General features: G+C 37.6%; 1 protein-coding gene across 4 annotated transcripts in view; it reads right to left on the reverse strand.

Annotated features, from left to right (window-relative positions):
• LOC104221276 (piezo-type mechanosensitive ion channel homolog) overlaps positions 1-13,679 on the reverse strand; it is a 37,692-nt gene that overhangs the window by 11,215 nt on the left and 12,798 nt on the right. For 2 of the 4 annotated variants that reach the window (XM_009772304.2, XM_009772302.2), the window contains exons 6-16: positions 13,401-13,587; positions 10,618-10,733; positions 10,006-10,090; positions 8,727-8,942; positions 8,460-8,637; positions 7,149-7,277; positions 6,837-7,010; positions 6,459-6,692; positions 4,350-5,891; positions 1,260-3,739; positions 481-873 (exon numbers count right to left, since the gene is read on the reverse strand). In XM_009772304.2, the coding sequence (XP_009770606.1) occupies positions 481-873; positions 1,260-3,739; positions 4,350-5,891; positions 6,459-6,692; positions 6,837-7,010; positions 7,149-7,277; positions 8,460-8,637; positions 8,727-8,942; positions 10,006-10,090; positions 10,618-10,733; positions 13,401-13,587 (5,734 nt within the window). The remainder of the gene's footprint in view (positions 1-480; positions 874-1,259; positions 3,740-4,349; positions 5,892-6,458; positions 6,693-6,836; positions 7,011-7,148; positions 7,278-8,459; positions 8,638-8,726; positions 8,943-10,005; positions 10,091-10,617; positions 10,734-13,400; positions 13,588-13,679) is intronic. The other 2 variants (XM_070156511.1, XM_070156512.1) reach the window with 1 other exon arrangement.

Raw genomic sequence — 13,679 nt, forward strand, 5'->3', positions numbered from 1 at the left:
AAATTTAAACATTTATGATTAGAAAAGGAAAGGGTCTTCCTCATTTTTTCCCCATGCTCACCTTCTCACTTCTTTTTAAAGATAAATGTGCTCACCCTTCTAAGTCGAAGAACCAACAACAACAAAAAAAACAGTGGAATCCCACAAGTGGGGTTTGGGGAGGGTAGTGTGTATGCAGACCTTATCCCTACCCAGGGAAGGGAGAGAGGATGTTTCAAATAGACCCTCGGCTCTCTAACTCGAAGAACCAAAACAGGGAAAAAGGACTTCTTTAAAATTTTATTGCTTCTAGGTGCTAAACAAAGCAGAGATGAGTTGGACATCTTTACACCGAGTCAAGAACTCAAGATAGACAGTTATCTAATTAGGGCTTGTCGTAAACAGACTTGCTAAACCAGCTTTTTTAAATCTTTTTTTTTTTGTTTGGTGGGGGGGGGGGGAGGGAGGAGGGGGGGAGGAATTGCTGATAGATGATCTCACCTTCAGCCAGTCATACATTGTCAATGAAGTTTTAGTGCAAGACCAGTCCAGTACACACCGCAATTCATACAGGAAAGGGAGAGCACGATATAGCCGGTAGCCTAGATAATTGATTTGAGTAACTTTACTGGTGAGGAATTGGCGATACAATGTGCTCTTGTGTGGAACACCATACTGAATTTGTATGGCTTGCAATGCCAGAGATATTGCTTTAGTTAGATATATTGCACGGAGGGCTAAACCAGCAGCACTTTGCTGTGCATCTATATTCCAAGCATACTCCGTGATGACATATGTAAAAAGAATGAGATTGAAAATGTAAAAGATCACTTTTCCTGTGGCAAATGAACAGAGGTATATGACGCGATCAACCACAATCAAGAAGAATATTGCCTGCAGAAAGGTCATAGAAGAGAATCAGAGACGGCCGATTATTATGCTTTATTACTATTTCAGCCAGTGTATAGCAGCTTTCTACACAGTATCCTGCTAATCAAAATGGAGTACAAGAATCACTAGCCTATTCCTTCAGAATTGCAGTTCTGCCAATATATGTATATAAAACCTAAACAAATACTGCAAAAAAAAAAATAGAGGACAGCTGATCTACATTCTTTATGAGTTGGTCAGTATTGGAAGCTTTGACCAGTTCAGTCAAACAACTTTTCTCCATGATTAAAGAAAGGCTATTCCCATCTGGTTTTCTCCACAACACTGATAATATCTTTAATAATCTTTTTTCTGCAACGCATGAAATAGACAAATGTAAGAATGCTTACCATCAACATAAATACAAACTCCTTGGGAAACTGATCCTCAAGTTGGGAAACATCCAAAAACTCGCTTTTGTTTTTTATAACAGATTGGTAGAAAATAGCAACCAAGAAGAACACACTCAAATCAGCACCAAAAATATAAGCATAAAGATCAACTTCCCTTCTACCCCCACCTATGATGGAGAGTATAGGGTATGGAAATCCAACTTCTTCAACAAGACCCATGCTTTGTGCTCCACGAATCTCTTTTGCTATGTCAGCAGCTGGAGTGAGTGACTTGAACTGTTCAGGTGTACATTCTGTCGATGGGCAGGCATAAACCACCTCGAAAACAGCCAATGCGATGTATGGATTTTCACTACTCTTTTCAATGCTTTGAATTTGGACCCTACTAGAACAAGAACAATGGCTGGGGTTTTGGTTTTTGCATCTATCATCATGCATAAGCCTTAGCAATTGATTTATTCCAGATTCAATCCTCTCCGGTTGGATTCCATCCTCTGGCCACACGTGGACATCCATGGACAACTGGACAAAGTACGGTGGCGATTCTGCCTCCTGTGTTAGTGATTTCCAATACCTACAACAGCCTCTAATCACCATTTTCACCATATTTTTTATGGGAAGGAAGAGCTTGTTCGCCTTCTCACTCCACCCAGATGCCACGAGGTCCTCCTTTGGGTCCAAGAGTCTCCTTTTCCAATTACTGTATCCTAGAGAAAACCATTCACCATCTTTTGCTGTTATAGAGCTCTGTAAGAGGGTAAACAAGTAGACCAGAAATAACGGCAGCGAGCTTATTACAAAAGCAGATGTTATCCGTTTTGTAGGAAAACCCAACTCTTGAAGAGTAGTTGACTGGATGCTGAAACCACAGTGCTGAATAACTATTTGATAAAGATACTGGACTAAAATGTATATCTCTGTGTAGATTAGCATGACGACCCAAAAGATGTAACTTGGCCCAGTATTCACACAAAGAGCATATAGAAAGAGAGCTGCCAGGTACACCATAGAAAGCAAACTGAAATTCCAAAGGAAGACGAGAAGAAAGCAACAATAGCATACAACATCATTATTTGAACGCATCTGGGACCATATGTGATGGAAGATTCTCCCAATTTGCAAACTTGCTGTTTCAGACGTTCTACTCCTATCAGATTGCAGAGAAGAAGAACGATCCAGATGAGTGTGTGTAGCATTTTCACCCTCTCTCTCATAAGATATTCCATCCCCAGCAGTTGAGGTCCCATTAGAATCAGAATCATCTTGTGGAATGTTCAGAAAGCTCACAATATTGCTTACAGCCTGATTTCCGATGGACTGTACTTGAGAAACACCATCACCAATCAACTGTACTGCAGAAACCAAAGGGTTATCCTTGGATTGGCCTTTTCTTTTGTTTTCTTTATCCGGGTTCAAAGTATTATGACCTGCATCTTCTTCAATTTCACTTATCTCACATATAGAAGCTACCATCGGGTGATTCATTAGTTCTGTCGCCAATGGGCTTTCTGCCCTAGCACTACTTGGAGATTCAGGGAAATCATGAGAAAACACAGGGTCTGAATTAACATTTATCTCCAGTTTATCTGGGTGTCTTTCCCCTAAGTTCGGATGTGAAAGATTCTTCCTCCTCCTTAAACCCTCACTAGCAGGAGAAGTGTCACCACGAGTGGCAGCAGAATTTGCTTCAGTACTATGAAGCTGTATTTGTAGGTTGAGCATCTCTGATTTCATCTTCTCCACTTGCAAATTTCGCTGGCGTTTCTTCTCCTCAGATTCACGAATGTGCTGTAACTGCGCAGTCTTCCAGGCAGCTTTCTTCTCTTGCTCGCGTACAACAGCACCAATTTGTTCCGCCTCAAGATAACGGAACACATAATCAAATTCTGGGGAAGAGAACATGTATGATTGCAGTGCGACAAGCACAAAAATAATGATCTCGACCAAAGCTGATCTCGAGGTAATTCGAAAGCCATAATCATATTTGTAGAATCCAATCATCTCATAAATGTAATCTATTGTTTCACATTTTCCCGCATTGAAATCACCAATAAATGGAGACTGGTAGGCCAGAGAGAGAACTATAACAGCAAAATTGTAAATGCGAAGATACTTGAATATCTTATTTTTCTTTTTCAAAATCGTAAGCCTCATTCGAAAGAAGATCAGAGCAAAGCCAAGATATCCAAGATGCAGAATATCATACTCGAGGGTACCTGTTATCAGAATCAAAGCAAGTACAAGATCCAGAAGATGACAATAGCAGTACAGCCTCAAGTAGTCCAGAAAGGTCCACATGCTTTTGGTTTCAAATGATAGATCTCGCCACACAAAAGAATTCTTGCGCTGTGAGACCATCTGACGGTACGTAAATGACCCTGATAAACTGGATGTGCGATCAGCATGGAGCTTGAAACATGCAAGCATGAAGACCACATAATAACTGATCAGCATTCGAGGGTCATCAACAGTAAGCCCTGTCACAAGGAAAAGTCAAAAGCAGCTCAGCAAGTACGACAAAAAGGTTTTCGGCAAAACATCCAGAACTACCAGCTACAGGCGTTAGATCTGAAAGTAGATAGTTAAAACAATACGCAAAAAAAAAGGATATTTTGTTCCAGTAAACATGTCAATAATTTGTTCAACTGTTTGTTCATCTCAACTATTTGTTCTCCAAGTTAGTGAAATTCAAATCCAAAATGGATAGGTTCTGGAATTTTTTTTCTCGATAAGGTAAATAATTTTATTAATAATGGGAAACTATCCCGTATACAAATAGAATACCAAAAAGGAGAGAATCTCCTACGTAATGTGTTTTTCTTAGTTTTTTTGGTACACCAATGAGGTTCCAATGTGTATAGAAGATTATTCGGTGTCTTTTATAAGGAATCGTATTTCTTTGTAGGTTCTCTACTTTTTGGTACTTGTATGCAGGTTTATTCCCATACATCAATAACTTTATTGCTACCTTATCATTAGAAAAAAAAAACAGGAACATTTTAGAACATAGGGATAATGCATGGAGGTAAAAGAAAAATCAGATGTGGCTGAAAAATGCAATGCCAAATACTACTGAAAGAATCATACCAAGCCAACACTTTTTACAATAATCAAAATATGCATCCGAGCTGCTCCAGCAATCATGACAATGCACGGACTGATTTGGTAGGTGCTTATTTAAAGGCATCAAGCTCTTCCACATGGCAAAGTACTCCAGCAGAAGAATCAAAGTAAACAAAAATACAAAAATCGGCCAAACTTTACGAATGATTCGTCGTCTCAGAAGAACACAAGCAGCTAGCAAAGCAATGTAGAGCAAGGAGACAGCATTAAGTAAAGCAAAGCTGGCGAGAAGCAGTCCAACCATATTGATCTCAAGCCCAAAGAGGTTGAACATATTCTCCACCCAAAACTTCAAATAAATTTTCAAGGTAGCCTTCTGCATTTCAAGTCTTTCTTTTCTCAGTGCAAGAACAAGCTTCTTATTCCATTTATGACTCTCCTTTCTGCTTCCCCAGATGGAACCAAAAGAATATTTTCTTCTACTGCTATCATCAGAGACTCCTGTTGTAGAGGACACGTCATGAGATGATTGATGGATATTCTGGCCAAAGTATGGCCATGACTTGCTTGTTGCCCGCATCCCTTGTGTAGACAATCCACTGGAGTTTGCAGCTGGCTTGTTTTCCCCATCGGAAACTAAAGGCAATATATCTTCTTCTGAGACAAACAGTGGACAAGGTTCCCCAGATCTAGTGCCATTTAAAAGAGAAGTTGGCATCTTTTCCAACCAATGGAAAACATTATACTGAAGTGTACATGCAGCAATCACCAGCACTTTAGCCCTCAAACCTGCTTCAAGTCCCCAAAAGCTTGGTCTATATACCTCAAGGCCCAAGATAAGAGATAAAGCATAATGCTTTTGACCAGGAAACATCCCAGCCTCTTTACCCCACATCTGAAACAGATATTCAGTGGCCACTATAAGTCCAGTGTAAATCAAGAACAGCTTGGATGGTATTCGGGAAGCTTTTGGCAGGGTTGAACAGAGGACAAGACCCAGAAGATAGAAAAGCCCAAATGCACTTATTGGAGATAAAGACGCATAAAACAGTGCAACGAACAAAATTTTTTGACTGTGCCAAATGAGAAACCGTCTGACGAAACCAAATATTCCAAATTGTGATGGACCAGGATCTTCCGAATGGATGTATTTGCTTTGTCGCCTTTCATAGCTATACATTTGCATTACAATTACAATTGCAAGAGACTGCCATACATTTTCCAATAGTGATGCTTCATGGTCATAGCCAAGGTACAACTGAATATCAAAATTTCTGGACATCCAGGCCTCAAAAGTTGGGAAAATGCTCAAACTATAGATGAGAACAAACACTAAAATTCCATAGAGTTTTAATGGATACCATAGGCGTCTTTTTGTCTTCTCGACTAGTTGTCTTCCAATGATCCAGAGGAGAAGAAGGAAGATGTACCCAAAAGATATGTAGTTGGGTTTCACCAGATACACAGTGATAAGAATGGTCACAAAAGCTATATAGGTTCCAAATGATCTATATACAGACAAAAATTTCTTCCCTATGGCACTGAGGTATGAAGCTATCCTTTTTTCTGCAAGGAAATCAACAACATTAGGATGAGACGGTAGTGTAGGACCAATTACGTTTTAATACATCAGAATTCATACAATGACAATATCCCAACACTAAACAAGATAATTTCATGAGTATACATTGCTACTCCTTCCGTCGCATTTTACGTGGCGGTGTTTGATTCGGCACGGAGTTCAAGAAAGAAGGAAAAACTTTTGAAATTTATGATCTACAATGAGTCATAGATATTTGTGTGGCTACAAATCATCTCATTCAGGGTAAAGTAGGAAGTTTTAAGTTAGATTGTTTCTAAATAAGGAAGTATGATATTCTTTTCGAGACAGACTAACAAGTAAAGCATGACACATAATTTGGGACAGAGGGAGTATTACTTGAAGTTCCAAAAGAAAATCAGTCAATTTGTCTTCCAATGACATCTATCTGCTGCACACAAGTATTCATCAGAAGGTTACTAGACCATGAGAAAGCACATCTGAATTGAATATGCAGTGACCGATGATTTAATTTCTTCCTTGCACATTAAAAACACACAACCATAAACGAATTAGCGGAGAGAAAATCATACCATGTGAATGATCATGATCATGGTCTCTACTGCTGGAAGAGGCATAAACAGACAACAGGACTGATTTGTTCAACCCAGCTTTTAAAATGCTAAATCCCACAGGAGGACAGGGTGTATGCTGTACAATGGCTGAAAATGAGAATAACACATCAAAGCCATGGTTATGAACTGCACAGAAGCATGCAAGCACCGCTATTTCGAGGAAGTCCCAATAGCTATCACTTTGGAGGAGACCTACAGGAGTTTGGAAGGATGCATCAAAGAATGAAGAAAAAGCAAATTCAATTAAGAAAGAAAAGGTGCAAGAGCAAAGAGAAATGAGTTAACGATTCATCCTGTAGAGGAAATCAAGACCATGCAAATCAAAAGAATACATACCCAACTGAGATAGGATCACCATACTCAATGAGCTTTCACGTTCCAGTGTTTTAGAGATCAGATTAAGCTGAAGAATATACAGGATGGCAAAATGAGCCTCGCATAGAAGGATTAAAGACTGGCGCATCTTTTCATTGATATCGTGGCTCAGAAGATAAACAAAAAAGAATACCACTGAAACAATAGAAACAATCAATTATGACCTTGCACCAGATCATGCACCACATATGCATCTAGTTCAAACTCCTTTTTGTTCCATTACACTATATGAGATGCATCAATAGTCAAACCAGACTGTCTGATACTACTTACTATACACAGCATGGATGAATCCAGGTTTTGTTGCAATAAGGAATATTAATACTAGCATAATAGCCCGAGAACATTTCCGTAATCCCCAGGCAACTGTTGCCACAATCAACACTTTGGTCTCTTCTTTCACTGCAATAGAAGAAGAGAACACACAGGTATGTCACTGAAGTGTAGGGGAAAATGAAAAATCTAAGCGAAAGGCACAAACATTATAGAGCAGAAATTATCTTATATATTCTTCTTGTGCCCATTTCATGAATCAAAAGAATTCCTGATCAATAATAAATCAAGGAAAGGCCAGAAAATTATGAATCCTTTACATGCTTTCGACAGCAAACAAACAACTTCTGCATCTTCTAATGAAGATATGACCAGATTACACTACAGAAAGTTCAAAGCATCAAACCAAGTGTGTAGCTAACCAAAAAAGCAGCCAAAATAGCCAGATACATGGCACTCAATCTATGTGACTCTTCCAGATGATTAATGTATAGAAAACAATGAAACTCACCGCATTCAACATTCACTGAAATAACAGAAGAGAATAAGTAATCACGATCTCACCCATTTAGACGGTGAATCAATAAAATTAACACTCCAGACAATAATAGAAATAGAATTACTTTGTGGTGGCAAGTGTAAGTTTGCTTTTAGCCAATCAAAAGACACTATAGTTCTGCATGGTCGGTGTGTCACACTAATTTTGGACACATACAAATAGTAATATTAATGAAGGTCCGATTTATGATGTAAATCCTAGAGCACGACCCAAACAAGTGAAAGAATTACTTTAGCAATCTGCCACCATTCTGCTAATAAGAGGACTACATATACACCCACCAATATCCATATGCATATCAATATTTCAGAACTTCCATAATCCTAGCACTAAGCGCATGCCACCTTATTCTCCAAGATACGTAAGTAAGTTATTTTAACATCACAACACTAGACCCACAATGACGGCAAGTCAACCCAGAAAATGGAAGTCATCCTCAAATAAATTGTACATGCTGGCTGAATCGTCATCCATAACTTGGAACTGTATCATTCTCTTTTTCAAATCAATAAAGCAGCATAAAGCATATATTTTATCTGGACACCAGTATTTCAATGTTCATATTAAGGAAGTCCCAACCCTTCTTTACTCCTACCACAAAGAGCTATATATACAACAATGCCCAATTAGCATAAAACTACCACGCTAGCTTAGCTTACTCAACTAGTATAGGGGAGAGTATCGAAGTCTGACTGAGTAAATACGAGGACACAGTTCTATTTTCTGATTGAGATTAAAATAGCTATATGTACCTTCTTCACTGAAGCTGTCACTTGATGATTGGTTTTCTTCATCTGACATGCACAGAAAAACAGAGTTATTTACGAGATTACCAACTGCAACAAGGATTCCAAGGAAAAACTGTGCGAGCAGGAAGAAGCCAGGAATAGGATAATGCCACAACCCAACCATCTCCCAGATCTCCATGTCCTGAAAGTTCACAACAAAATGAACTCATTAACTTGCAAGAACTAACCAATATGACATGACTGGAAACTAACAGCAAAGTACAAGAATACCTTCCCGAGCTTCCAGTTGAGGAAAACGAAGCCCACATTAAATACATACGTGCTAACTGCCCACAAAAGAATGAAGACTAGAAGCAACCCATTCAATCGATGTAGACGAAACAAGGATGGAAAAGCATACAAGATGTAGCCAATATATGCAAGCAGTCCAAACGCACATATACTTGCAAAATGGAAGCTCCAAAAAGAAAGGGCAAACAATGAGACCTGTCACATTTTCCATCAAAAGTTTTAGCATATATGAGAAGATGGTGAATAAGATTTGTTATGGGGATCCAATACAATGAAAGATGAAATTAGGAAAGTTACAAAATAGTATAATACATATAAAATTTTCAGAAAGTTAGTGAAGAAAGGACTAAGAAAACCTTGCACCTCCGTCCTATTGGGACCCCAAAAGAATAGGACTAAAGCCAATATGGACAATATTTTCCGTATCATTGATGGGAGAAGTGAGGAGATTAACTTTCAATTGGAATGAATAATGTGGCATTACATGGCATTACAGATAAAACAACGCACTACTAATCTACTATAGCATTTGAATTTTGCAACTGAAATCACCCATCAAGTCATCACGTGATATGTTACTTAAAGGTTAATTTCTAACAGAATGAGTTATATTAATTTGAAGAGAGTGACCTTACATTTCAGAATGAATCTGAGGATTTGTTTTCCGAGGGAAAACATTGATTAAAACCTTCTGAATTCGTTGAAAAGACGAGCTTCACTAGAAGTAGTTTTTCTTTTGATAAGGTAAAATAAGACGTGGCATGTGTTTGTAATATATTATTTGAAATTTCCAGCATATCTTTGTACTTTATCTCAGTACTAGCTAGGCACTGAATTTCTTTAATAAGATTTACCTTATAATGATCAAAAGATGGAATATTTTAATGTTGGTAGTAACAAATTGAATTTTTCTAAATAATATGCTATGTTCAAGAACGAATCAAAACCAAAGAACAAAGGAAATGCAAATGAAACTAGTGAAGAAGATATCTTATTGTTCTATGTAACAATTTATATGATCTCTCAATCAAATGTTTTAAGCTGGTTGATTGGTTAGATTATATCATTATAAAGCTCAGATCTCCAGACATTTTCATGTTATCTGGCTTAAAAGTCACAAGAATGTGATGTGTGTGGCAATCTGATTTGGAGCAGACAAATTACATCTTTTTGGACATGGCACTTAAGGAAATCAAAGAGGAAAAAGCAAAGACATAAAAGGACAGATCACAATTCATTGTCGTTTAAGGACATGTACCGGGAAGCCGTACGTGAAAAAGTTGATAGTGAAAATTCGGAAAACTGTTCTCCTCAATAAAACATTAGTATGCCTCACACCAGATCTGCAATCACATAAGAATTTATAAGCTTTAAGCAAGACTTCTTTAAATGTATCCCTCAAGAATTTCAAATAATGGGAAACCTTTAAATGTAAAAGAAACTCTCCCATAATCATCAGCAAAGAAAGCATTCCGCAGCAAGGATTCACAACCAGAAACAGAAAATGTAGTCCAGACTGTCAAAGTATGATCTTTCGAAATTTTCTAGGGAAGAAAAACAAGATTTCCATTGTCACCAGTCTTAACAAGTGGGATGTCAAACTTTGGCAACACTACTGCTCATACTCGAGCAAATTTGATACGGACTTTATTGTAACTCGAGAATTTTTCTGTGTGGCATCAGCCATGTACAACATAGGATCATCTTGTATTCAAACAGACCCTTCTCCAACCAAAAGAAGAAGAAAAAAGATGCAAATGGCACTTTTTAAGGTAACTGTGTATGCAAATTGGTGTAGTGAACTACTAAATAAGGTAATCAAATAAGTGGCATCAGATAGATCAAGAAATATTAATACAGTAGCACTGACCTGTTTTCGCGAACAAAAAAGGAATGCCGCAAGGGAAGAAGCCGCTCAGTTAAGTTCCCTTCGCTCATGGTCATGATGAAATACATTTCCTCCAAATCATCCTTAACCAAAGAGATCTGCATATCGTCAATAAAATCAGGTCGTTATCCACTCCAACTACCCGGACTGTTGAGAATCAGCTAGAAAGTGCACTTGTTTTAAATAACAGCATTTACAATTACGCTAATAAAGTACACATGAAATGGAAATAAACAAATTATTCTAATGCAAACTTTTCACAGCTGGATCAATCACAGATTAGGCCAACTACAAAGTTCTTCCCATTGAATCTTTCAAAAGAAACTAGTGCAGTACCAAAGTTCTGGACAGTTCCATGAAACAAGAGCGCCTGGAGTAGTAGATCCTTAAGAATGTGCAGATCATCTATCAAAGGGAAATAGGGAGAAGGCTTGAACAAAAATAGGAAAAGAAACAGGTTCAACTTGAAGATGAAATACAGGAAGATGAAGAGATGAAGAAAACTGCTACAGCATGGTGACAATAGCTCTCATTCTCTGCAGATTTATTCAACTTTGACCTCGCCGCCAAGTACTATTTCAGAAACTAATTTACACAAAAATCAGGGATTTTAAAAGCTTCAGATGTTTAGCAAAACTATGAAAACATTAATGTTAAAATAGACCTTCATCTGAAGAATTCTCAGTAGACGAGGAGAATATATATATTAGAGAGGAAGCAAGAAGTGAGAGCTAGAAAGCTTAGGTTATCATAGAGCATGTTCAGAGCTAAGCCAACTGATTCGATCTCTCTTCAGACTTAGGTTCTCTATCTCCTACAAATTTTATTAATATGACTGTCAGCACAAGAACAAGAACGTCCAAAGGAGATGCAAAGCTAGACGAACACATCAGAGTCTGCCTTCAAGCTTTTCAATAGATGTTACAATGACCAGCTTGCTGAAAACAACATGAGGCATTGAGGTAGCAACTCAGTGAGAATACTACAAGCAACGGCTTCATCTTCAGGTCTTTGTAAAGGTTTGCGGATTAAGTCTTAAGTTGTGCTGAGGCATCATGAAATTCATAGAATGTCACCTCCACAGTAGTTCTTTTTTCCTTGATAAGTGTCCTCTCCCCAATAGTTTAATCCTTTCAATAAGATGGTGCACATACCCAAATCTGGAACTAAAGTAGGAAAAAATCCTGGGCCTGAGTGTCACTACCTTACAACTACGCCTCAATCCCAAACAAGTTGGGGTCAGCTATATGAATCCTCACTGACCATATTTCTCCATTTAAGCTCAACTCATGTCATCATCATACCAAATAAAAATAAAAGTGAAATAAGTTAAATATATATAAATAATAGTAATAATAATAATTATATTAAAAGTTCTCTATATTTTTACTAACATGTAAATCTATGATGAGGCCAAAATACTCTTAGAAAAACATTAGGTTGAGTACTCCCATCAAGAGGTTCCTGCTGCAATGTTTGCGACTTGATATTGATGACAAATATCGAACTGTCATTGTTAAGTACAAGCAAAAAGTGGTTGCAAGAACTGTTGAGTAAAAAAGCTAACAGGTTTCAGCCAGCTGAAAAAACAGTCGGAGATAAGTAGTTTTGCTGGAAGTCTCATCTATATACAAGCTAACAAATGAAATGGTGTGGATAGTAATATACATCGAATAAGAAAGAGAAGGAAGTAGAATGGTATATTTAATAGAACAAAAGAGAAGAAGACAGTACATAATACGCCAAAAAAATGGAAGTAGAAGAACTCAGTTGTGTAAGCTCGTGACAATTCCCCGTGTATCAAAAGCATTCATCAGCCCGTTCTATCTTAATATTTGATCCGTGATAAATTGAAGACTTTACGAGAAATAGCAAATGGTTAGACCAATGGATAGTTGGTCTTGGGATGGGGCTGGGAGATTTCAATATTTTAATTCATCTTGTGTCTTGTAATGGTTATGTAACTTGTAGTACTCTATGATAAATACTATAATTGGGCCTTTGGACTCTTCATTCCACCATAAATAACACACAAATTCTTGATAACAAGATCATATGCTCAGTTCCTTGTTAGCATTTAGCCATTTATTACTCTGTAAAATCCTTGTCTTTCAAAAAAGTCAGCAGCGCACCGATTTATATTGGGTAGCGCAAGGAATAAAGCACATCAAAGAAATGACAATTGCTAGTGATTACAACAGGTGCAGCCTACGCAGTGTTATTAAAAGTGACCACTTCATCACTTTGGCACAAACTGAGGGCCTATAGCTTCACAGGTGACGCAATGTATTTCAGAGAATGTGCACATCAAAAATGACACCCAAAGTGATCCAAACGAAACAGTCGGTTTTTTTAAACAAGAATTGGTTTAATATCGGCATTAGTGTATATCTTATGCTGAAATTAATCATGTTAATTGCAACTAAGATTATTATGGAACAAAATTCATGTGTCTGGTATTTTCTAATTTTCCTTAAATTTTGTGCTTCACTTCGAAGGAGCATGCGCTTCACTTCTTGCTTTTCTTTTCAAGCCCTATAAACATTGTCCTTTTTTTTTTTGCGCTTTTCACTTTTAAAAGCAGTAGGCTAAGGTCAGTCAAGCTCCTCCTCATGTATATAGCACTAGGAATGCAGATAAAAGGGAACTCAATGCTTCAATATCATAAGTATCTGAAGAAACAGTTTGTTCAAAGAGAATATCAATTACGAAGGTAGTGTTAGCTAATTCCAAAATTGACTTTACTGCAGAAGATGTGAGCGTACCAAATAGTAGAATGCCAAAAGAGAGAGGCCAGAACAGATTTCTTGCCAACCAGAGTTTGTTGATATCTTGTATAGACCAATATAATCAGCTACTACATAGAACATCTGTGGAAATGCGATAGGGAGCTGATAAAAATAAAGCAGACAAATGTTGAAACCAGCATATAGCCAAAGAAACTTCCACCACCTAAATTCATCAATAGAAGAAAAATAAAACTTAGGATTTAGCAGCAAAAGGACAAAGGATTTTAATACAGAAAAAAACAGAAAAGGATCAGC

This window comes from Nicotiana sylvestris, chromosome 9 (genome assembly GCF_000393655.2).
Source record: "Nicotiana sylvestris chromosome 9, ASM39365v2, whole genome shotgun sequence".
NCBI classification, from domain to species: domain Eukaryota; kingdom Viridiplantae; phylum Streptophyta; class Magnoliopsida; order Solanales; family Solanaceae; genus Nicotiana; species Nicotiana sylvestris.